General features: G+C 40.8%; 1 protein-coding gene across 1 annotated transcript in view; it reads left to right on the plus strand.

Annotated features, from left to right (window-relative positions):
• Window positions 1-25,009, plus strand: part of dgki (diacylglycerol kinase, iota) — a 119,716-nt gene that overhangs the window by 59,144 nt on the left and 35,563 nt on the right. Inside the window, exons 3-14 of the mRNA XM_034163178.1 lie at window positions 451-546; window positions 930-1,004; window positions 1,416-1,472; window positions 1,862-1,930; window positions 2,019-2,087; window positions 5,730-5,846; window positions 10,927-11,001; window positions 13,035-13,130; window positions 13,372-13,454; window positions 13,896-13,956; window positions 23,910-24,023; window positions 24,844-24,969. Coding sequence (XP_034019069.1) covers window positions 451-546; window positions 930-1,004; window positions 1,416-1,472; window positions 1,862-1,930; window positions 2,019-2,087; window positions 5,730-5,846; window positions 10,927-11,001; window positions 13,035-13,130; window positions 13,372-13,454; window positions 13,896-13,956; window positions 23,910-24,023; window positions 24,844-24,969 — 1,038 coding nt within the window. The remainder of the gene's footprint in view (window positions 1-450; window positions 547-929; window positions 1,005-1,415; window positions 1,473-1,861; window positions 1,931-2,018; window positions 2,088-5,729; window positions 5,847-10,926; window positions 11,002-13,034; window positions 13,131-13,371; window positions 13,455-13,895; window positions 13,957-23,909; window positions 24,024-24,843; window positions 24,970-25,009) is intronic.

Raw genomic sequence — 25,009 nt, forward strand, 5'->3', positions numbered from 1 at the left:
TTACAGCAGCAGCAAAATCTGGACATATGGCATCTAACTACAACAGATTAGCTCAGATTGTAATTCCGTTGCCATAGAGTTGCCCTAATAGCACCTTTTAAATAACCTGATCCATTAAAAACAAAGTTACATGTTACTGAATTAAACTTCAAGTGAGTAACAGAAAACCCTTTTGACACCCTTCTGCTGGTATATATATATATATATACACACACACACACCATATCCTGACTCTGTGTGTGTGTGTGTGACAGTGGTGCTGCGATTAGCACCTTGAATTAACATGCCCTGTGAAATTACACACCCACTCAGCAGTGGCGGCAGCAGTTATGTGCTTGACACACTTCCTGACCGTTTTCACGGTGTGCTGTGTGTGTGCATATGGTCGCAGTGGTGTGACTGATAATGGAGGATAAAATGAGATCATTATCTCTGTCTGGCTCTCTGCAGGAGAACGCTGTGAACGGGGATCACCTGTGGATGGAGACGAGTTGTTCAGGAGAGCTTTGTTATCTGGGCGAGGACGCCTGCCTGCTAAAGACGGCCGTGAGTGTCCTGAACGCCGCGGTCACGTGATGGAAATGCGTTCTTCTCCCATATGACATACAATTACAGGAGGAGTGGAAGAAAACAATGCATGACATTAATGAGCTCAAATCCAAATGGATTGATCAAAAAAGTCACATTATTAGGGCTGGTGACTCATGAGTCATGGTTAAGGCTGAGGACACGCCCACTTCTTACCGGGCTGTGGCAGACACCCAGTTCAGTAAGCAGAAGGCTTATAAATTGCTGAGAAAAATAAGTGAATGTTTGTGTGCACTTGTTTCTATGGGTGTGCGTGTATGTGTGTACTTTTATTTTTGTGTAGTACGGCGGTCTCTTGTCTGTCTGTTCACTGCACCGTTTTCTCTGCTGTGTCCTTTAAGAAGTCAGCATCCAGGAAGAAGTGTGCAGCCTGTAAGATCGTCGTTCACACTGGATGCATGGAGCAGCTAGAAAAGGTATTTCATCATCACCGTCGTCCATGTATGTCAGTGCAGACGGGCAAACGTGCTCGTCAATGTAAGCTACAGTCAAAAAATGAGATAATACTCAAAGGTGGCCCATCTGTATTTATTGTGTATCAGAGTGAAAGTCAGATTTTGACCTCTGACCCCAGTGTCCTTTGCCAGCCAAACCATTTAAAGGGTTTATGTTCATCCACATATCAGGTTTGGTGGACATCAGCCAAAGCACTGGGAGGAGTCAGAGACCAAATAAAGTCTTCTCGCATGGCATGACAGTCTTGTCCAGCTGTTACATGTCTCTGCACTGACCAGCAGCTCTTTTTCATCATGTATTTGTTTGAAGGATTCTGATATTTGTTGAAAAGGTGTTGATTCAGTCTTTTGTGTGTGCCTTTGTCTGATCAGATCAATTTCCGATGTAAGCCCACGTTCAGAGAGGGCGGATCTCGCTGCCTCAGAGACGTGAGTGCAAACACCAGTCAGCATTAGGACACTGCTTCCAAGACATTAAAAAAAATGTCCTTTTTGTTGGTTTGTCAACATGCAAAGCTTGAAGTTGTGTCAAATAAAACCCACACTGACATCGTTCGACGTGCAGCACCACCGTTCTTATTCCACGGACGCCCCCAGACGCCTGACCTGCAGCAGCTGCACTGATTAGCGGCTGAACCGCCTGTAAGCGTGGTGCAGCTCGACATATTTGTGCAAGAAGACCGTATCGGGGTCAGATTTTTGATGCATGAGCACGGCTGGGGGTCACATGGTCAACGGATGACAGAGAAAAATGATTTCATAATGGATGAAGAGAGAAATACACAAAATGATGACGTTTAATGTCTGTTCCTCGATAGCAGAACACACTGAGACATCACTGGGTGCACAGAAGAAGACAAGAAGGGAAGTGCAAACAGTGTGGAAAGGTACACACACACACATTATTAATCTTCTCCATGCACGTTGTACTGATTAGCCGAGTCTTGAGGTTTTTTTTTTTCTCTGCTTCTGTAGAGTTTTCAGCAGAAGTTCTTTCATAGTAAAGAAATCATCGCCATCAGTTGTTCCTGGTGTAAACAGGCTGTAAGTAACTGCAGATAAAAATGACAAACACTGACAGAGTTTGATGGATGGAGTTTGTTGGGTTCCCTTATCAATACCTCTTGTGAATTTTCTGTGTACTAAAAGTAGGTGTTACAGGTTTTCTATTTCAACAACATTTTATTGATTCTTAACGTAAATAAATATGCAGTTGGTCACTGGATCCTTGATATCGGGACATAAATGAGAAATAAACAAAATCTGTAGTTTTTGTCAAAAGAATTTCCTTTCAGACATTAGGGCCTGGTCCCACTGGGGAGAGGATTAATTGCGCATGAATTGAGTATACGAGGGCTGTCAAAGTATAGGTCCTTTTTATTTTTTTCAAAAACTATATGGCTTTCATTCATATGTTTTTACGTCAGACATGCTTGAACCCTCGTGCGCATGCGTGAGTTTTTCCACGCCTGTCGGTGACGTCATTCGCCTGTGAGCACTCCTTGTGGGAGGAGTCGTCCAGCTCCTCGTCGGAATTCCGGTGCGGCGGCACAGGAAAGACACCTCCGTGTTGATAACCATTTGTAAAATCCAGGCGGCTTTTGATGGCTTTCAGTGGAGTGAATATATGAGAAAATGTTTAACAGCTGGACATGTTCCAACTTGTCCTTAAGGCTTCCAACAGAGGTGTTTTTCCTGTGGCAGAGCGTCGCAGCGGCTGCGAGCCGACGCTGAAATCCGTCCGCACGTCTTTCATTAAAAAAAATCTCCTTTAACAGTGGAATATCCGGATAAAATGCTGAAACCGACTTCTTCTGAAACTTCTCTGTTCTCTCACGACGTCCTGGATCAATAGAGCCTGAAATGTGGAGGTTTTCAGCTTGAAACAGGCTGACGACGGCGCCTGAGAGCGCTGCGCGACATCTCGCACCGTGGGAAGTCCTTAAAGCGACAGTATCACCTCAAAATCTCTCATCAGCCGTTAAAATTTTCACCGAAAACCAGCTTAATTTTTCGAACCGTGTCCACTTCGATGTGCCTCACAGGTTTAGAAAAAATTTTGATCAAACAAAGCGCCAGTCTCTCAGCAACTTCTCAGACAAAGGAATTCCGACGAGGGGCTGGACGACTCCTCCCACAAGGAGTGCTCACAGGCGAATGACGTCACCGACAGGCGTGGAAAAACTCACGCATGCGCACGAGGGTTCAAGCATGTCTGACGTAAAAACATATGAATGAAATCCATATAGTTTTGAAAAAAATAAAAAGGACCTATACTTTATTGACAGACCTCGTACAAATTATGGGTGTTCGTTGTCGTCCGCAACAAAAGTGGCCAAAAATGACAAATGTCCCAGGATGAATCTTGGATATATTCATAATGTGTAGCGAATATATGACGAACAATCACGGATGTATAACGCATGTATTGAGGAAACGGATTGGACGCATTGCGATTATCACGGCAGTATTACGGATGTGTTGTGCACAGCATCTGCATTGCGGTCATAAAAGAAGCGCACTCGGGCCTTCAGCATCACTATTCACACTAACACCACAGTCTCTGGAGTAATTGCTGGACTTGGACAAGTTGATATTGGTATTGTATTGATCATGGAGTCGATGTTCATGTTGTCATGCAAGGGTTAACTGTTCATGAATTTGGGGAGTGGGAGCCGCGCGGGGTTGTGAGACGGTGTTGTTTTTGAGAGTGTCATGAAAAAAGAGAGCGTTCGGCGTGAGTTGCGGCTGTAACAGTAACTTTTCCTTTTGTTGGTGTTAAATAAAAGTCCTGAAAGGGAACCGAGGTCCACGGCTGATGTCTTAGCAGCTGAGGATTTACAGTATGTTGTTGGATTGCAGCAGCTATTACGTCGTATGTCTCCACAGCTGGACTGGCACTGACTGACAGGTATGTCGACTTCTGCCACATATAGTACTTTTTGTTTGTGTGACGTTTTTGTTATGCAGTCGCAGATTGTCTGCAAAGCAGACGTAATACAAACGCTTTATTCGTGGCCACTCTGTATGCATTTGTTACTTACTTACTAACTTATTTTAGTTTGTGATGTGGACATAATAGGCACGCTATATATCTGTTTTACACACTGTCCCAGTCTGCTGCCAAGCCGCAAATCCCCATCAGTTGTGGCTATCAACGGATAACGGTGGACATATAGTGCATAGCTTGAGTATGTATTGAGTATGTAATGTGGATGTCATCCGCAACCAAAATTTTGTGCAGCTCAAAAATCCTGGCAACAGACAAACGTGCATTTGCGGACGTGTGCGGGTGTCGCCTGACTCATACAAACATGTTTCACAGATATTGCGGCTGTTTAGCAAATATGAGCCAATTTTGTGCGCAATCCATACGCAAATCTTCCTAAACGCCAGTGGGTCCAGGGCCTTAATGACACAAATTTAACTTCAAAGCCACTGAGCTTTGGTCTTGCAGCCGGCTGCAGAAACAGTGGGTCTGCAATCAACATAAAGAACAAAAACAACGGCTGCTCCAGCATAATGTGAACTGAAGAACTGATAAGGGAATCGTTAAGTAGAAAGGTTATTGATGTCAGTGGATCCAGTCATTTCTTATAGATTATTAACAGGAACCGGTTTTTGACACCCATCCCCAGTTGGAATTATGTTCATCAGAAAGTTTACCGTAATTCAGCTTCAGCTCAGTTTATTTATAACTTCCAAGTCACCTCAAAGTGTGCGGGGTGGGGCATGTATATCAACAACTCTGCAGGTTTTACTAGCTCCTTATCACCTCAGCAGCTGAGGGGCTTCACAGATGATGAGGAAAGGAGTTGAGGTGATCAACTGCAACAAAAACGTGCACCTTCTAGGCTCTTTGTGGCCTGGTCTAGACCTGACCACCTCATGAGCAAACAGATATGAAAAAACTCCCCAACGTTTAAGGCTTTGCATATAGAACACGTGTAATGTGCAGGTTAAAACTGAAGAGGCGCACTTTGTGCCCTAGCAGCATTAGGAAAGTCAATTTTGGAGTATTTTTTGACTGCTATTCCTCCAAAAAAAAAAAAAAGGTAATTTATGGAAAACCTTCTTGACTCTGGAACAAAATGAGACCCATCGTGACATTTTATGACAACACGATCTCAAAAAATCCAGCAAAAATGATAAGAAAATGTAGCTTCCTTAATTCCTGATGATGTCACTTCCTGGTGGGCTTTAAATTTTAAAGTCCTTCACTGTAGTTTGATGGTAGAGTAACAGAGGATTTGCTTGATGGGTCAGTGGCCCATAGAGTTTTGTTTATGGCAACAGTCATGTTTGCCCTCGTGGTGACAAACGGGCCTCACAGTAGTAAATCCATCATCACTGAATCACAAAGAATTAATTAGCATAACTCGATGTCAGGCGTGGGTCTCTCTGTCTCTCTCTGTCTCTGTCTCTCTCTTACTCCCTGTTCTCTCTGTCTCTGTCTCTCTCCCTCTCTGTCTCTGTCTCTCTCCCTCTCTGTCTCTCTCTCTCTCTCTCTCTCTCTCTCTCTCTCTGTCTCTGTCTCTCTCTCTCTCTCTCTCTGTCTCTCTCTCTGTCTCTGTCAATCTCTCTCTGTCTCTCTCTCTCTCCCTCTCTCTCTCTCTGTGGGTGTGATTTTTAAATGCTCTTGATTAAAATGTGTATTTGGTAACAAAGATTTTTTTTTTTGCCCAGTTTCACAACAAGGTGACGTGTTTCATGTTGCATCAGATTGAGGAGCCGTGTTCACTTGGGGCCCACGCTGGAGTCATAGTACCACCATCCTGGATCATCAAAGTCAGGAAACCACAGGTGTATACACACACAACACACGCAGACATTTTTGTTCATCTATTATTGTGAGGACGCATGACACCAAATCTGTTCCCTGGCGTCTGACCGTGACATCACAGACGAGGGGAATCTGTCGGACTCTTGCGTTCCACAAGCAGTGATGTGCGGTGAGGTTGATGGCTGGTGAGGCACTGATTTCATCACAAACAGATTTACAAACATGTAAACCCCACAGAGCAGCTTATTCACCATTTGATTGACAGCAGTTAACGGGTTATGTGTGAAATCTCATATCAGTATTCTTTACAGATACAAACTAGAGCACAAAAAAAGCACATTTAATAAAAAAAAAATAAACGTGATTATGGTCTTACCTTTACTTATAAATGAAGTCCATGTGCCGCTCCTTCTGAACTAAAGCATCGATGACTTGCTTGTCAAAGTTTTCCTTATCTTCCTTCAGTTTTAAAAGTCTCTCTGTCTCAGTGGAGATCACTGCCAGGGAAGAAAGTTGTCCTTCATCAGTCCTGTTCCAACTCTGTTTGGAGCCTTTTCTGCCTTTGAGTGTGAGTGGCTGACCACTCGTCTGTGATGACACTTCTTTGTAAATTCTTCAGCTCACAATATCCCATCTGAGTCCAGACATTGTCACAAGTTCAGAAAATAAGGCAGGAAAAGCAGAAAAAGGCAGTTTCTTTCTGGACATCCACACAGCCAGACTTTAGTGTGTCCCACTCTGTTTGAAAAGAGAGCGGCTCTTCTGGTCTTTGGTCATCCTTTAATTATTAACTCCTGCTTTGACTGAAAGTCCAGTTTGGAAAATGGTTTCAGTTTGTTTATGTAATCCTCCATTCTGAAAGTAAAGTCCAGGCAAGAGGAAAAAAATAAATGAACGGCTGCTCTTGTAGTTTGCTGTCACTTATTCTGCAGCTGAGAAGTTGCTGCAAGAAGAATCCCTGGGATCGCTAGTGCCCCCTAACATGAGGCAGGAGAACTGCGTGCCTCACTTGGTGCCTTTTAGCAGCCGTTTTGTGATCGCGCAGCACACAAAACACGTTACACACACATACAACTGTTGACGAAAAACACTGTACATTATGTACATCAGCTAAACTATGAAATTTAAGATCATATATCCAAAGTGTTTGACCATTTTAATGGTGACATACAGTGAGACAGTCTGACTGCACAGCGTGTCAACAGTTAGTCCAGTGATTGAACAATGCAAAGTGAGGCCCGGCTGGCTGCTTCCTCACAGCACATCTCTGCTCAGTATTTGAACGGCAATTATGAAAATTCAGCAATTTTCAATAAAAAATAATCTAAAACTGGTGAAGTTAAAAGGAAAATAACTTTATAGTACAAATCACTGGATAAATATTACCATTTAATTTATTTTTCATTTTACATTTTTTTTCCTGACCGCATGTCACTGCCCACAAGGGCTAAAAGAACCTGGTTCATTGGAGAGTTGTTTCTGGACGCACGTCTCCTCACAGACTGCACCGAGCCACGCCCTCTCCACCTCACGCATGTTTGGAACACACTAAATGTCATTGATTGTTTAGGAAAAAAGTTAAATATATACTGTATATCTACTGTAAATATTCTCACTTTAATCATCACACTAGTCCTCACAAAAATACTTGTACAAACACACATGCATACAACCCCAATTCCAAAGAAGTTGGGGCGTTGTGTAAAATGTAAATAAAAACAGAATACAATGATTTGCAAATCCTCTTCAACCTATATTCAATTGAATACACCACAAAGACAAGATATTTAATGTTCAAACTGATAAACTTTATTGTTTTTGTGCAAATATTTGCTCATTTTGAAATGGATGCCTGCAACACGTTTCAAAAAAGTTGGGACGGGGCAACACAAGACTTGGAAAGTTGATGAATGCTCAAAGAACACCTGTTTGGAAACAGGTGAGTGTCATGATTGGGTATAAAAGGAGCATCCCCAAAAGGCTCAGCCGTTCACAAGCAAAGATGGGGTGAGGATCACCACTTTGTGAACAACTGCATGAAAAAAATAGTCAAACAGTTTAAGAACAATGTTTCTCAATGTTCAGTTGCAAGGAATTTAGGCATTCCATAATCCACAGTCCATAATATAATCTGAAGATTCAGAGAATCTGGAGAACTTTCTACACGTAAGCAGCAAGGCCGAAAACCAACATTGAATGCCCGTGACCTTCGATCCCTCAGGCGGCACTGCATTACCAACAGACATCATTGTGTAAAGGATCTTACCGCGTGGGCTCAGGAACACTTCAGAAAACCATTGTCAGTTAACACAGTTCGTCACTACATCTACAAGTGCAAGTTAAAACTCTACCGTGCAAAGTGAAAGCCAAACATCAACAACATCCAGAAACGCTGCCGCCTTCTCTGGGCCCAAGCTCATTTGAAATGGACAGACACAAAGTGGAAAAGTGTGCTGTGGTCTGATGAGTCCACATTTCAAATTGTTTTTGGAAATCATGGACATCGTGTCCTCTGGACAAAAGAGGAAAAAGACCATCCAGATTGTTACCAGCGCAAAGTTCAAAAGCCAGCATCTGTGATGGTATGGGGGTGTGTTAGTGCCCATGACATGGACAACTTACACATCTGTGATGGCACCATCAATGCTGAAAGGTACATCCAGGTTTTGGAGCAACACATGCTGCCATCCAAGCAACGTCTTTTTCAGGGACGTCCCTGCTTATTTCAGCAAGACAATGCCAAGCCACATTCTGCACGTGTTACAACAGCGTGGCTTCGTAGTAAAAGAGTGCGGGTACTAGACTGGCCTGCCTGCAGTCCAGACCTGTTGCCCACTGAAAATGTGTGGCGCATTATGAAGCACAAAATACGACAACAGAGACCCCGGACTGTTGAACAACTGAAGTCGTACATCAAGCAAGAATGAGAAAGAATTCCACCTACAAAGCTTCAACAATTAGTGTCCTCAGTTCCGAAATGCTTATTGAGTGTTGTTAGAAGGAAAGGTGATGTAACACAGTGGTAAACATACCACTGTCCCAGCTTTTTTGAAATGTGTTGCAGGCATCCATTTCAAAATGAGCAAATATTTGCATAAACAATAAAGTTTATCAGTTTGAACATTAAATATCTTGTCTTTGTGGTGTATTCAAGTGAATATAGGTTGAAGAGGATTTGAAAATCATTGTATTCTGTTTTTATTTACATTTTACACAACGTCCCAACTTCATGGGGATTGGGGTTGTAGATACATCTTCATCTTCATTATCCGGAATCAGGTTGCAGGGGCCACAAACTTGCCTTTCCTGGGCCACATTGACCACCTCTGACTGGGGGATCCTGAGGTGTTCCCAGGCCAGTGTGGAGATATAATCTCTCCACCTAGTCCTGGGTCTTCCCTGGGGTCTCCTCCCAGATGGACGTGCCTGGAAACACCTCCCTAGGGAGGTGCCCAGGGGGCATCCTTACCAGATACCCGAACCACCTCAGCTGGCTCCTTTCAACGTGAAGGAGCAGCGGATCTACTCCGAGCTCCCCACGGATGACCAAACTTCTCACCCTATCTCTAAGGGAGACACCAGCCACCCTCCTAAGGAAACCCATTTCAGCCACTTGTGCCCGCTATCGAGTTCTTTGGGTCATTACCTCCCCTCATGACCGTAGGTGAGCGTAGGAATGAAGATTGACCAGTAGATCGAGAGATTACGATACACTTTATTATCCCCTTAGGGAAATTTGTCTTGGACTCATGCTAAGTGGCTTTACAAAAGGAAAACAAACAAATACAAATAGAAACACAGCCACATCTTTAACACATTAACATGACAAGAAATCAAGAGAAACACCATAAGTGTTGCACAATTCCAGTTTTAGACATTATTGTTTAGCAATTTGATAGACATGGGGACGAATGAGTTTTTGAGTCTATTCAGTCTGCTCCGAGGGACTCTATACCTTCTCCCAGAGGGAAGGAGAGTGTACTCTGTGTGAAGGACATGAGCTGTATCCGTCAGTATCCTCTGAGCTGCTTTCAGAACAGACTCTTCGTAGAGTGAACTGAGAGGCTGATATTGTTTCTTTCCAATTATCTTCATTGCATTGTCAATTTGTCTGTTAAGTTTTGTTTTAAGTTGTACAGAGAGGTTGCCGTACCAGGCAGTCATGCCATATCTGACTAGGCTCTCTAGAACTGCCTGGTAAAACAACAACATTCTTTTTTGATTGACTCCATACAAACGAAGTCTGCGGAGGAAGTAGAGTCTCCGATGGAGTTGAGAACACAGACTATGCACATGTACAGTCCAGCTGAGAGTGTTGTCTATGTGCAACCCCAAGTACTTGTATGAGCTTCACCTTTTGGCTCAGCTCACTTTTTGTCACAACAGTACGGTCGAGTGAATGCAACATTGCCCCTGCACACCACTCGTGAACAAGACCCCGAGGTACTTGAACTCCTTCACTTGGGGCAAGACCTCATTCCCTACCCAGAGTAGGCAATCCATCGGTTTTCTGCTGAGAACCATGGCCTCAGATTTAGAGGTGCCGATCCTCATCCCAGCCGCTTCACACTCGGCTGTGAACTGATCCAGTGAATGTTGAAGGTCACCGGCCGATGAAGCCAACAGGACCACTTCATCTGCAAAAAGCAGTGATGAGACCCTGAGCCCACCAAACTGGAAACCCTCCTCCCCCAAACTACACCTCGATATCCTGTCCATGAATATCACAAACAGGATTGGTGACAAGGTGCAGCCCTGGCAGAGGCAACCCCCCGAAATGAGTCTGACTTACTGCCGAGCACCCAAACACAGCTCTCGCTTTGTGTGTACAGAGATTGGTTGGCAGCGCACCCGACCCCAGTTTTTGAGAGTAATGAGAGATGAGATTGTCGAATGTAAAGTGAAATGAAGGCGTGTGATTTTTCTGGGCTGTGATGTGATGTAAGCTGACAGGTGTCTGATCTTTGGGAAAGATGTCTCAAACACACAAACATGAACACATATCCTTCAGTCACATCACATGCTTCATTGCACTTTTAATTACCATCAGAAGAGACCCAGTGACGGGAAACTAACCATTGAACTCTGCGTGTGTCCCAGAGCTCGCTTAAGAACTCTGCCAGGAGGAAAAAACGAACGTCTTTCAAACGAAGGACAAGCAAGAAAGGAATGGATGTAAGTACTACGATGACAGAGAATATCAGTGTTCATGCTATGGATGATTGACATGTGTACACAACTTTAAAAATACATTTCAAATGAAGAATTTCTAAGGTCAGGTCTGGGAAGATGACTAATAGCAACCTCCAGTCCATGTAGCATCCCTGATGAACTCAGAGACTCCGCCCACAAAAAATGTTATCATCTGACATTTGGAAAAGATACACTCACAGAAATATTGAACCCTAACTTTTAAGATTTATGTAATTTTATTACATGACAAATTCCCATTTACTTTTTAGATAATTTTAATACAAACCTACCAAATAAACCAAATTAATAATTAATAATTAAATAATATCTTGTATAGGTAACATAATTATTATGCAATTCAAACAATATACTTTATGTATTTTAAATAAATACTGTCGTTATTGATTTAGAGTAATTATATTTTATTAATACTAAATACATAAAGCTGAGGATTATGCATTTCAAATAAATAGGATTTATTACAGTAATGAATATGCATCATGTAAGGTTTATTTGGTAGGTTTGTATTAAAATTATCTTAAAAGTAAATGGGAATTTGTCATGTAATAAAATTACATAAATCTTAAAAGGGTTAAATATTTCTGTGAGTGTACAAACCTTAAGGACCCTATCTAGACAGTGGGTGTAGAATGAGTGTCAGAGGTCTATTTTTTATCAAGAGGGTACATAAACTCAGCGCAGAGTTAGTTAGTTCTCAGGGTGCAGGACTACTTTGTGTCCCTAAGGTGAATAAAAAGTCTGTGGGTCACAGAGCTTTCTCTTATCGTGTCCCTGTTCTGTAGAATGATCTCCCTGCGTCAATAAAACAGTCAGATTCTGTGGAGACTTTCAAATCCAGACTTAAGACGCACTTATTTTCCCTTTCGTATGGCAGCATACTGGTACAGTTTTGTTTTACGCTTTTTACTCTTTTAATTCATTTATTAGTAATTGGAGCATGCCGTGGCCTCAACTTTACCTAAATTCTGGGTCTTTTAGTGAAGTTTAGGGCTAGTGGCCGGCGATCACCTTAGTATTTCTCTGTTTTTCTTGTTTAATGCTGACAAATTATATTGTATTTGTTGTCTTTCTGATGTCTGATTCTGTTTTTTCTCTCTGTTTGAGGTGCAGCTCCATCCAGAGATGGGTGTGGTGTCTGTTTCTGTAACCCTCCTGTCCTGTGCACCGGCAACATTTCCTGTATATCTGTTTTGTAATTTATGTCTGTATCATGGCCCAAGCAGAGGGTCACCCCTCTGAGTCTGGTCTGCTTGAGTTTTCTTCCTCAAATCATCAGAGGGAGTTTTTTTCTTACCACTCTCACCTGTGTTTTGCTCTGGGGGTTGGTAAGGTCAGACCTTGTGTGAAGCACCTTGAGGCAACTTTGTTGTGATTTGGTGCAATATAAATGAAAATATGTGCAGGTTGAGGTGTATTATGAATTCTATTATTAATAACAAATCTCATCCTCTTCTTGACACTGTGGTGCTCAGAAAAGCAACCGCAGTGTCAGATTCCTCTCCATGAGATGCAGGACTGACAGGTATAGAAGATCATTTGTCCCGGCCACCATGAGATTGTTTAACGCTTCTTGTTAATGTCAATTTACTTCCATGTGTTTTTATATTTGTCTTATTTATTGGTATTTTATTGTATGGATGAATTGCGCATGTATGTATACTCTCGGGCAGATGAATTTCCCCTCATAGGGGATGAATAAAGTATCTATCTATCTATCATCTATCTATCTATCTACAAAATAAATTGAATGTCCCTCTTAAAATATTCTGTTGGAATTCCGCATAAAGGCTTAAAATGTTACAGCATTAGATGTGACAAATGATTTCAGCTGTTGTTTTTTGATGAAACCATTTTATGGAGAACAATAGGATGTCCTCGTCCAACCCGGTACCCCGATTTGAAACAATACACAATGAACCCACCACGGACACAACCAGACTGAATATTTCTCTGTTCACAGTTGGTTTCTTGTTGGTCTCTTTCTCTCGCTGTAGGAATCTAAATGGCGTCCATTCATACTGAAGCCTCTCCCATCTCCACTCATGAAGCCCATTTTGGTTTTTGTCAATCCCAAGAGTGGGGGGAACCAGGTCTGTAAGGTTTCTGTTTGAGCTGCATTAAAGCCATCGCTGTCAGAGTCACAAAGAAGGACTTTTTCTTTTCTAAAAGCACAAAACTCTTTATTTTTCTGCACTTATTTGGAAACCTGGAGTTTCTGGTTACTTAAAGGGCTCTGACCCGACATTGATGTTTGATGAGTTAGACATGACAACAAGTTTATATTTTAATTATATTATTGGAGAGTAAATCTTGTTAATTTTCTCTGTGCAGGGTGCTAAGGTGTTACAGATGTTCATGTGGATCTTGAACCCACGACAAGTCTTTGACCTGTCTCAAGGCGACCTGCGAGAGGCGTGAGTACCTCTTCAGGACAAACTGCCTGATCTTAACTACAGGCATCTTCGGCTGGTTAATGAGGTTAAACTCTTCTCCTGTTGAATGTGTGTAGGTTGTTGGGATTTGTCACAATGTTAATTATAGTCATTTGATGACTTCATAAATGGAGTTGGTGTTCTGTGGCCTCTTGGTTCTACATAGAAAAGGGACCTCACTGACTTTTGTGTCTCCTCTTCACTAAATTGCAGGTTGTGACACATAATTTTCTGAGCACGTCTTTCAGTCCACTGCTTTGGGGAAAAATGGTTTTTGCTTCAGTTTTAATCATTGTCTACTTTTATTCAAATACACTCCTCCTGGTTTGTGTAATTTTCATGAAACCTGCGCCGGTGACACCCACTCAGCATCGACCAGCTCCACTTTTCTACTGAACGAGTCTGTTTGTATTCTGTCACCAGGTTGGAGTTGTACAGGAAAGTGCCAAATCTGAGGATCCTCGCCTGTGGAGGGGATGGCACGGTATTCTATTCTATTCTATTCTATTCCAGTGGTTCTCAGTCTTTTTACAAGTACCACCTTAGAAAATATTTGCCATTCCATCCGAGTACCACCGTTACAACTGGAATTAAAATATCCATCCATCCATTTTCTTCCGCTTCATCCGAGGTTGGGTCGCGGGGGCAGCAGCTCCAACAAAGCCGCCCAGACCTCCCGATCCACACACACACACCTCCATATAGCTTCAAATCACAGGATAGGTGCCTAAACACCCCCCACCCCCATGACCAAGCACGCTGGCAACAGAGGTGAGAAAAAACTCCCTGGAAGAATTCAAGTGTACAACACAACAGTTCAAGATAGCAGAAAGCAGTTTGGATTATGATGATTTGAATCAGTTTAAACTGAAGTTGACAGCTTAAAGAATTTTTACTTTTGGACTGTGTCCGGCAGTAAAGAAGAGCTGATTTCTCTCTCATACAGCATCGGTCCAGAATCTGCAGTGTGTTTTGACAGAGGAGGAGGACAGAGAAGTTGTCAAAATGACTGCATGTCCTTGCAAACTAGGCCATGGATACCCAACCTGGGTCCAACTGGTTGGATTGGGCTCAAACAAATATTTTGAAATGTTACTCAGGTTGGGTTGGGCTCGGTCACGTCAGCACAAAGAAACATGCAGAACTGGCTCTGTAACCTCAGCCACTCATAATTAAGACATATTATTGTTAACAGTGTAATTTAAGATACTTTTTTGTCTCAGTGGATCATTTATTGGATTTATTACCTCCGCCAAGGAGGTTATGTTTTTGGTTGCGTCCGTTTGTTGGTTGGGTTGTTAGCAGGATTATTCAAAAAATCCTCAACGGATTTCAATGAAATTTTACCAGGGGTGTATCTTGGCCTAACTTAGAAGCCATTAAATTTTGGTAATGATCTGGATCCAGTAATTTTTTTAAGGATTCTTTATCATTGCAGGATAGGGCCAATTTCAGCATTTTTGCATCTAACTTCCTGAAGACGGGTCACAAAGGCTGAACAAAAATTAAGTCACAACACAACAATAATTTAGCATTTGGTTCTCCACACTGAATAAACTTATTAGGAAAAAAAGCTTGTGTAGTTCATACCGTTTCTCCTTATAAATACATTTGCTGAAGATCTAAGGGTTTAACCACTGAATCTGAAACATGACAGTAGATGGGTGAAACGACGTGGAATAAATCTCTTTGCCAAAGGGTATTCCATGTGACGTCAGTGACCCTATGGCCTTGGCAGAGGTTTGCGCTCTCCGAGTGCTTCTAGTTTTAATTGTGAGCAAAATGCTGAAGTGCGGCAGTTGGCATTAGGTTTGCATCCATCAAACAACTTTATTAATGCCACAAGGGGTAATTAAATTTGAGCAGTCCGTGAAAAGCCACAATAACATAACAACAATAAAACAAATAAAAACAGACTTAAGGAGTTAAAATGGATCGCCAGAATGAATAAATAAATAAAAAACATGGCAGACCTATGGAGCATTTAAAAGTCAAATCGCCAACAGGATCAACGACTTTAAAAGCCGGTTGGTTCTACAAACTGGGGAAGCATTACAGCGTCCTGAAGGAAGCAGAGAAAACTCTCCTAAAAGAACACGACTTGACAAAGACAAGATGCTTTCAGCCTTCTGGAGGATCTGTTGATTACAGAAAGAGTTGAAATCTCTTTGTTTCACTCAGATAATCTTTGAACAGATTTTAAACAATGTTGTTCAGGCTGTTTGTGTCTTTCAATGAGAGACTGTGAAACCAGCAGATAAATGAAAAGCACAAAAGACTCTCAATAAAAACGACAAAGGATGGCAGGCCTGACAGAAAAAGAATTCAGTTTACAGAGAAGATAAAGTCTCTGCTGTCCTCGCTTCCCAATGGTGTCCGTGTTCACATCAAACTTCAGTTTGTCATCAAAAATAGTCCCCAAATACTTATATGAGGTGACAAGTTCCACTTTTTCATTGTGTGTGATCCTCTCCTGTTACGTCTGAAGTCAATGATCATTTCTTTAGTTTGGACACATTTAAACCGATAAAGTTGTGATCACACCAACCAGTGAAATCTGATAAAGCAGCTCCGTGGTCTGATTCTGTACCGTGGAGATGGGACAGAGGTACAATGTCATCAGAGCATAAGACCAGATAGCTGCCGTCCTGAGAACTCCTGCAGCTGTCTGTATACATGATAAAAAAGGAGAGGCCAAAGAGCGCATCTTTGTGGTGAGCCTGTAGACAACACGACAGAGTCTGAGAGGCAGCCATTCACAGAGACCCTCTGCTCCCGCTCAGATAAAAAATTAAAAAACCATGAAACAAGCTGGTGAGGCAGGTGGAAATCATCACGCAGCCTTTGTACTAAAATATACGGCTGCATCACATCACGTGAAGCAGCACACAGAGTAAATAAAAAGTCTCATCTGACCTGTTGCATCCTTTCAGACAGATTCATCATCACATCCTGACAGAAACTGTTGTCCACATAAGACGAAGTCTGGAAATAATTGAAATCCGTGGAAACTGAATAAAAAAGAAGCGTGTGTTAAAAACTTGAGAATAATTAATTGACGCACACCTATGTCTATTGACAATGACGGATCTTGTACATGTAACATAATAAACCTACACGTGGGAGATTTTCGACACTTTAGAATTGCTCTCCGTCACATTTGTTATACGAGGTCTGTCCATAAAGTATCGTACCTTTTTATTTATTTATTTTTAAACTATATGGATTTGATTCATATGTTTTCACGTCAGACAAGCTTGAACCCTTGTGCGCATGCGTGAGTTTTTGAGACAAAGGAACACCTCCGTTTCGGCGTGTCAGAGGACAAGTTTGGACATGTCCAGCTCTCCACAATTTCACTGATCAACTCAATCAACTTTTTTTTTTATATAGCGCCAAATCACAACAAACAGTTGCCCCAAGGCGCTTTACACTGTAAGGCAAGGCCATACAATAATTATGAAAAACCCCAACGGTCAAAACGACCCCCTGTGAGCAAGCACTTGGCTACAGTGGGAAGGAAAAACTCCCTTTTAACAGGAAGAAACCTCCAGCAGAACCAGGCTCAGGGAGGGGCAGTCTTCTGCTGGGACTGGTTGGGGCTGAGGGAAAGAACCAGGAAAAAGACATGCTGTGGAAGGGGACAGAGATCGATCACTAATGATTAAATGCGGAGTGATGCATACAGAGCAAAAAGAGAAAGAAACAGTGCATCATGGGAACCCCCCCACAGTCTACGTCTAAAGCAGCATAACCAAGGGATAGTCCAGGGTCACCTGATCCAGCCCTAACTATAAGCCTTAGCGAAAAGGAACGTTTTAAGCCTAATCTTAAAAGTAGAGAGGGTATCTGTCTCCCTGATCTGAATTGGGAGCTGGTTCCACAGGAGAGGAGCCTGAAAGCTGAAGGCTCTGCCTCCCATTCTACTCTTACAAACCCTAGGAACTACAAGTAAGCCTGCAGTCTGAGAGCGAAGCGCTCTAATGGGGTAATATGGTACTACGAGGTCCCTAAGATAAGATGGGACCTGATTATTCAAAACCTTATAAGTAAGAAGAAGAATTTTAAATTCTATTCTAGAATTAACAGGAAGCCAATGAAGAGAGGCCAACACGGGTGAGATATGCTCTCTCCTGCCAGTCCCCGTCAGTACTCTAGCTGCAGCATTTTGAACTAACTGAAGGCTTTTTAGGGAACTTTTAGGACAACCTGATAATAATGAATTACAATAGTCCAGCCTAGAGGAAATAAATGCATGAATTAGTTTTTCAGCATCACTCTGAGACAAGACCTTTCTGATTTTAGAGATATTGCGTAATGCAAAAAGCAGTCCTACATATTTGTTTAATATGCGCTTTGAATGACATATCCTGATCAAAAATGACTCCAAGATTTCTCACAGTATTACTAGAGGTCAGGGAAATGCCATCCAGAGTAAGGATCTGGTTAGACACCATGCTTCTAAGATTTGTGGGGCCAAGTACAATAACTTCAGTTTTATCTGAGTTTAAAAGCAGGAAATTAGAGGTCATCCATGTCTTTATGTCTGTAAGACAATCCTGCAGTTTAGCTAATTGGTGTGTGTCCTCTGGTTTCATGGATAGATAAAGCTGGGTATCATCTGCGTAACAATGAAAATTTAAGCAATACCGTCTAATAATACTGCCTAAGGGAAGCATGTATAAAGTGAATAAAATTGGTCCTAGCACAGAACCTTGTGGAACTCCATAATTAACTTTAGTCCGTGAAGAAGATTCCCCATTTACATGAACAAACTGTAATCTATTAGACAAATATGATTCAAACCACCGCAGCGCAGTGCCCTTAATACCTATGACATGCTGTAATCTCTGTAATAGAATTTTATGGTCAACAGTATCAAAAGCAGCACTGAGGTCCAACAGAACAAGCACAGAGATAAGTCCACTGTCCGAAGCCATAAGAAGATCATTTGTAACCTTCACTAATGCTGCTTCTGTACTATGATGAATTCTAAAACCTGACTGAACCTCTTCAAATAGACCATTCCTCTGCAGGTGATCAGTTAGCTGCTTTACAACTACCCTCTCAAGAATCTTTGAGAGAAAAGGAAGGTTGGAGATTGGCCTATAATTAGCTAAGATAGCTGGGTCAAGTGATGGCTTTTTAAGTAATGGTTTAATTACTGCCACCTTAAAAGCCTGTGGTACATAGCCAACTAACAAAGATAAGTTGATCATATTTAAGATTGAAGCATTAAATAATGGTAGAACTTCCTTGAGCAGCCTGGCAGGAATGGGGTCTAATAAACAGGTTGATGGTTTGGATGAAGTAACTAATGAAAATAACTCAGACAGAACAATCGGAGAGAAAGAGTCTAACCAAATACCGGCATCACTGAAAGCAGCCAAAGATAACGATACATCTTTGGGATGATTATGAGTAATTTTTTCTCTAATAGTCAAAATTTTGTTAGCAAAGAAAGTCATGAAGTCATTACTAGTTAAAGTTAATGGAATACTCAGCTCAATAGAGCTCTGACTCTTTGTCAGCCTGGCTACAGTGCTGAAAAGAAACCTGGGGTTGTTCTTATTTTCTTCAATTAGTGATGAGTAGAAAGATGTCCTAGCTTTACGGAGGGCTTTTTTATAGAGCAACAAACTCTTTTTCCAGGCTAAGTGAAGATCTTCTAAATTAGTGAGACGCCATTTCCTCTCCAACTTACGGGTATCTGCTTTAAGCTACGAGTTTGTGAGTTATACCACGGAGTCAGACACTTCTGACTTAAAGCTCTCTTTTTCAGAGGAGCTACAGCATCCAAAGTTGTCTTCAATGAGGATGTAAAACTATTGACGAGATACTCTAACTCCCTTACAGAGTTTAGGTAGCTACTCTGCTCTGTGTTGGTATATGACTTATTAAAAAATGATCAGACAGAAGGGAGTTTTCAGGGAATACTGTTAAGTCTTCTATTTCCATACCATAAGTCAAAACAAGATCTAAGATATGATTAAAGTGGTGGGTGGACTCATTTACTTTTTGAGCAAAGCCAATAGAGTCTAATAATAGATTAAATGCAGTGTTGAGGCTGTCATTCTCAGCATCTGTGTGGATGTTAAAATCGCCCACTATAAGTATCTTATCTGAGCTAAGCACTAAGTCAGACAGAAGGTCTGAAAATTCACAGAGAAACTCACAGTAACGACCAGGTGAACGATAGATAATAACAAATAAAACTGGTTTTTGGGACTTCCAATTTGGATGGAAAAGACTAAGAGACAAGCTTTCAAATGAATTAAAGCTCTGTCTAGGTTTTTGATTAATTAATAAGCTGGAATGGAAGATTGCTGCTAATCCTCCGCCCCGGCCCGTACTACGAGCATTCTGGCAGTTAGTGTGACTCGGGGGTGTTGACTCATTTAAACTAACATATTCATCCTGCTGTAACCAGGTTTCTGTTAGGCAGAATAAATCTATACGTTGATCAATTATTATATCATTTACCAACAGGGACTTAGAAGAGAGAGACCTAATGTTTAATAGACCACATTTAACTGTTTTAGTCTGTGGTGCAGTTGAAGGTGCTATATTATTTTTTCTTTTTGAATTTTTTTGCTTAAATAGATTTTTGCTGGTTATTGGTAGTCTGGGAGCAGGCACCGTCTCTACGGGGATGGGGTAATGAGGGGATGGCAGGGGGAGAGAAGCTGATACTGATACTGATAACTGATACTTACTGGACTGGTAAGCATTGAAAGCCGAGATAGACATGTCCAAACTTGTCCTCTGACACGCCGAAACAGAGGTGTTCCTTTGTCTTGCTTCCAAAGCGAATCGGTTGTGACGCGCGAAGCCTCCGCGCGGGTTTCCATGACAAAATCTCTTGTTAAAAGTGAAATCTGCCAGAAAATGGCTGATGTCCAGCTCTTGTGATAACCAGAGAAAGAGCACACGACGGTCTCATATCCTCAGAGCCATCAGCTCAGAAATGGTCCGGTGGCTTGTGCCGCTGAGCGTCCTTAAAGCTGTACTAATAGACCTTATTCTCTGTGAAGCCCATAAAATTTTCACCGAAAGCCAGATAAATTTTTCGAATGGTTTCCAGGTGCCAGTCTCTAACAGCTTCTGAAAAAATTCTGATGGAAAAAACCCCCAAATCATTCCACCATTTCCAGACAATGAAAATCCGACAACGGGGCGGGACCACTCCTTCCACAAGGCGTGCTCACAGGCGAATGACGTCACCGACAGGCGTGGAAAAACTCAAGCATGCGCACAAGGGTTCAAGCATGTCTGACATGAAAACATATGAATCAAATCCATATAGTTAAAAAAAAATAAATAAAAAGGTACGATACTTTATGGACAGACCTTGTATTATAGATATGCTTCATTTCATATCTATAATATAACTCTATGGCTCGGCAATAGAGTTATATTATAGATACGAGGCCTGTGAGAAAAATAACGTACCTTTTTATTTTTTTCAAAAACTATATGGATTTGAATCACGTGCGATTACATCAGTCAACCTTGAACCCTCGTGCGCATGCGTGAGTTTTTTCACGCCTGTCGGTTACGTCATTCGCCTGTGGGCAGGCTTTGAGTGAGGAGTGGTCCACCCCCCTCGTCGGAATTCCTTTGTCTGACTTCTTCCTGAGAGACTGGTGCTTTGCTTTATCAAAATTTTTTCAGAACCTGTGAGGCAGATCGAAGTGGACACCATTCGAGAAATTCAGCTGGTTTTCGGTGAAAATTTTAATGGCTGATGAGAGATTATGGAGTGTTACTGTCTTTTTAAGGACTTCCCACGGAGCGGGACGTCGCGCCGCGCTCTGAGGCGTCGTCGTCAGCCTGTTTTGAGCTGAAAACCTCCAAATTTAAGCCTCTGTTGACCCAGGACGTCATGAGAGAACAGAGAAGTTTCAGAAGAGCTCGGGATCAGCAGTTTATCTGGACATTCCACTGTTAAAGGAGATTTTGTAATGAAAGACATGCAGACGGATTGGCGCGTTGGCAGGCAGCCGGCGGGGCGCGCTGCCACAGGAAAAACACCACCTTGTTGATAACCATTTGTAAAAAACAGGCGGCTTTTGATGGCTTTCAGTAGAGTGAGTATCTGAGAAATTGTTTAACAGCTGGACATGTTCCAACTTGTCCTTAAGGCTTCCAACGGAGGTGTTTCCTGTGGCAGCTCGCCAATCCGTCCGCACGTCTTTCATCACAAAATCTCCTTTAACAGTGGAATGTCTGGATAGACTGCTGATCCCGACCTCTTCTGAAAGTTGTCTGTTCTCTCACAACATCCTGGGTCAACAGAGGCTTAAATTTGGAGGTTTTCAGCTCGAAACAGGCTGACGACGGTGCCTCAGAGCGCGGCGCGACGTCCCGCTCTGTGGGAAGTCCTTAAAAAGACAGTAACACTCTATAATCTCTCATCAGCCGTTAAAATTGTCACCGAAAACCAGCTGAATTTCTCGAATGGTGTCCACTTCCATCTGCCTCACAGGTTCTGAAAAAATTTTGATAAAGCAAAGCACCAGTCTCTCAGGAAGAAGTCAGACAAAGGAATTCTGACGAGGGGGGTGGACCACTCCTCACTCAAAGCCTGCCCACAGGCGAATGACGTAACCGACAGGCATGAAAAAACTCACGCATGCCCACGAGGGTTCAAGGTTGTCTGATGTAATCGCACGTGTTTCAAATCCATATAGTTTTTGAAAAAAATAAAAAGGTCAGATACTTTTCTCACAGACCTCGTATATAAAATAGTTATATCTATAATATAACTCTATGGCTCGGCAATAGAGTTATATTATAGATATATAAAATAGTTATATCTATAATATAACTCTGGCTCGGCAGTAGAGTTATATTATAGATATATAAAATAGTTATATCTATAATATAACTCTGGCTCGGCAGTAGAGTTATATTATAGATATATAAAATAGTTATATCTATAATATAACTCTATGGCTCGGCAATAGAGTTATATTATAGATATATAAAATAGTTATATCTATAATATAACTCTATGGCTCGGCAATAGAGTTATATTATAGATATATAAAATAGTTATATCTATAATATAACTTTATGGCTCGGCAATAGAGTTATATTATAGATATATAAAATAGTTATATCTATAATATAACTCTGGCTCGGCAGTAGAGTTATATTATAGATATATAAAATAGTTATATTATAGATATATAAAATAGTTATATCTATAATATAACTCTATGGCTCGGCAATAGAGTTATATTATAGATATATAAAATAGTTATATCTATAATATAACTTTATGGCTCGGCAATAGAGTTATATTATAGATATATAAAATAGTTATATCTATAATATAACTCTGGCTCGGCAATAGAGTTATATTATAGATATATAAAATAGTTATATCTATAATATAACTCTGGCTCAGCAATAGAGTTATATTATAGATATATAAAATAGTTATATCTATAATATAACTCTGGCTCGGCAGTAGAGTTATATTATAGATATATAAAATAGTTATATTATAGATATATAAAATAGTTATAGATATATAAAATAGTTATATCTATAATATAACTCTATGGCTCGGCAATAGAGTTATATTATAGATATATAAAATAGTTATATCTATAATATAACTCTATGGCTCGGCAATAGAGTTATATTATAGATATATAAAATAGTTATATCTATAATATAACTCTATGGCTCGGCAATAGAGTTATATTATAGATATATAAAATAGTTATATCTATAATATAACTCTATGGCTCGGCAATAGAGTTATATTATAGATATATAAAATAGTTATATTATAGATATATAAAATAGTTATATCTATAATATAACTCTATGGCTCGGCAATAGAGTTATATTATAGATATATAAAATAGTTATATTATAGATATATAAAATAGTTATATCTATAATATAACTCTATGGCTCGGCAATAGAGTTATATTATAGATATATAAAATAGTTATATTATAGATATATAAAATAGTTATATCTATAATATAACTCTATGGCTCGGCAATAGAGTTATATTATAGATATATAAAATAGTTATATTATAGATATATAAAATAGTTATATCTATAATATAACTCTATGGCTCGGCAATAGAGTTATATTATAGATATATAAAATAGTTATATTATAGATATATAAAATAGTTATATCTATAATATAACTCTATGGCTCGACAATAAGTGTCAGAGCTGTAAAGCTGTTAAGTCCTTCATTATGAATTGTCTGCTCCATGTGTTTGTATTGATTCAGTATTTGATTGAGTTAGCCTGAACCCTAATTGAAATAAAGCAGCTGACACACCATAAATAACGTGTTTATGTGGTTGACTCTGCATACCACAGCTTGAGAACTATGGCTCTATTCTTTTGTACTGTTTTTGAGTTTTGGCCGTTCATACAGTCTGTCTGTCTGTAGGTGGGGTGGATCCTTTCAGCTTTGGATGAGCTGCAGATGAACCCCCAGCCTCCTGTTGCTGTGCTTCCTCTGGGAACAGGAAATGACCTCGCCAGGACCCTGAACTGGGGTGGGGTGAGTTTCTCGCCTTGCCTCTTCATTCCAATGTGTCCGTTTTGTCTGTGATGACTCAGACTAATCGTCATTTATCCACATCACAAAATAAATAAACCACAATGCTGCTGGTCAAACTGTTGGACATGTCTGATTCTGCTTTTTTTTTTTTTTTAATTTTGGAGTAACAGAGAAATCAAAAGAAGTCAAAAGGTCTCATACGTCTGACTCATTAAAGTCCCCTTTTCAAGTTTCAAATTTCAGTTCAGACAGAAGGGAAATTAAGTATTTACAATCGTACACAAACCTATTTGAATAATTTAACCACAAAATATAGATGCAGTCGATCAAGTGGATCTCCAACCTCCAAAAAAAAAAATCATTGCATAGTTTCCTCTGTGGGGAAATGATGTCATAGCTGCAGGAAAACCTGATGATGCAGATGACAAAAATAGAATATGAAGAATGTGGCAACCTGGGTGTGTGAAGGCACTTAGAACCAATCACCACAGAAACTGAGTCTCATTCATAACCAAAAACTCTTTTCAGGAGTTTTGACTCAAATATGACTTCTTTTTTTCTTTTTCTTTTTTTTTACAACAGAAAACGTTAATAAGGTTGCAGAGAACACATTGATGGAAGAATTCTTTTGATTTATAGAGCCAAACTGTCACGTGTGTGAGCTTCTTTTACACTCTTTGCAGTGTTGTGGTCGGTGAAGGAAGTTCAGGATGAGACGATTTGGTTTTGTCTGAACTGTGTAGCTTGTTTAGAAGCAGAATGGAGCTTTTTTTAAAGGTCAGATGTGGATTTGAATGTTGTAGTTTTCTTTGTTTTTCAGGGTTATACAGATGAGCCGGTGTCTAAGGTTCTGTGTCAAGTGGAGGATGGTTCAGTGGTACAACTGGACCGGTGGAACCTTCTTGTAGAGAAGAGTGCCGCTCATCCTGAGGATGGCACACAGAAGGTCAGAGGTCATCATGGACTGTGGGTGGATACATTTTTCA

Source organism: Thalassophryne amazonica, chromosome 22 (genome assembly GCF_902500255.1).
Source record: "Thalassophryne amazonica chromosome 22, fThaAma1.1, whole genome shotgun sequence".
Taxonomy (NCBI): domain Eukaryota; kingdom Metazoa; phylum Chordata; class Actinopteri; order Batrachoidiformes; family Batrachoididae; genus Thalassophryne; species Thalassophryne amazonica.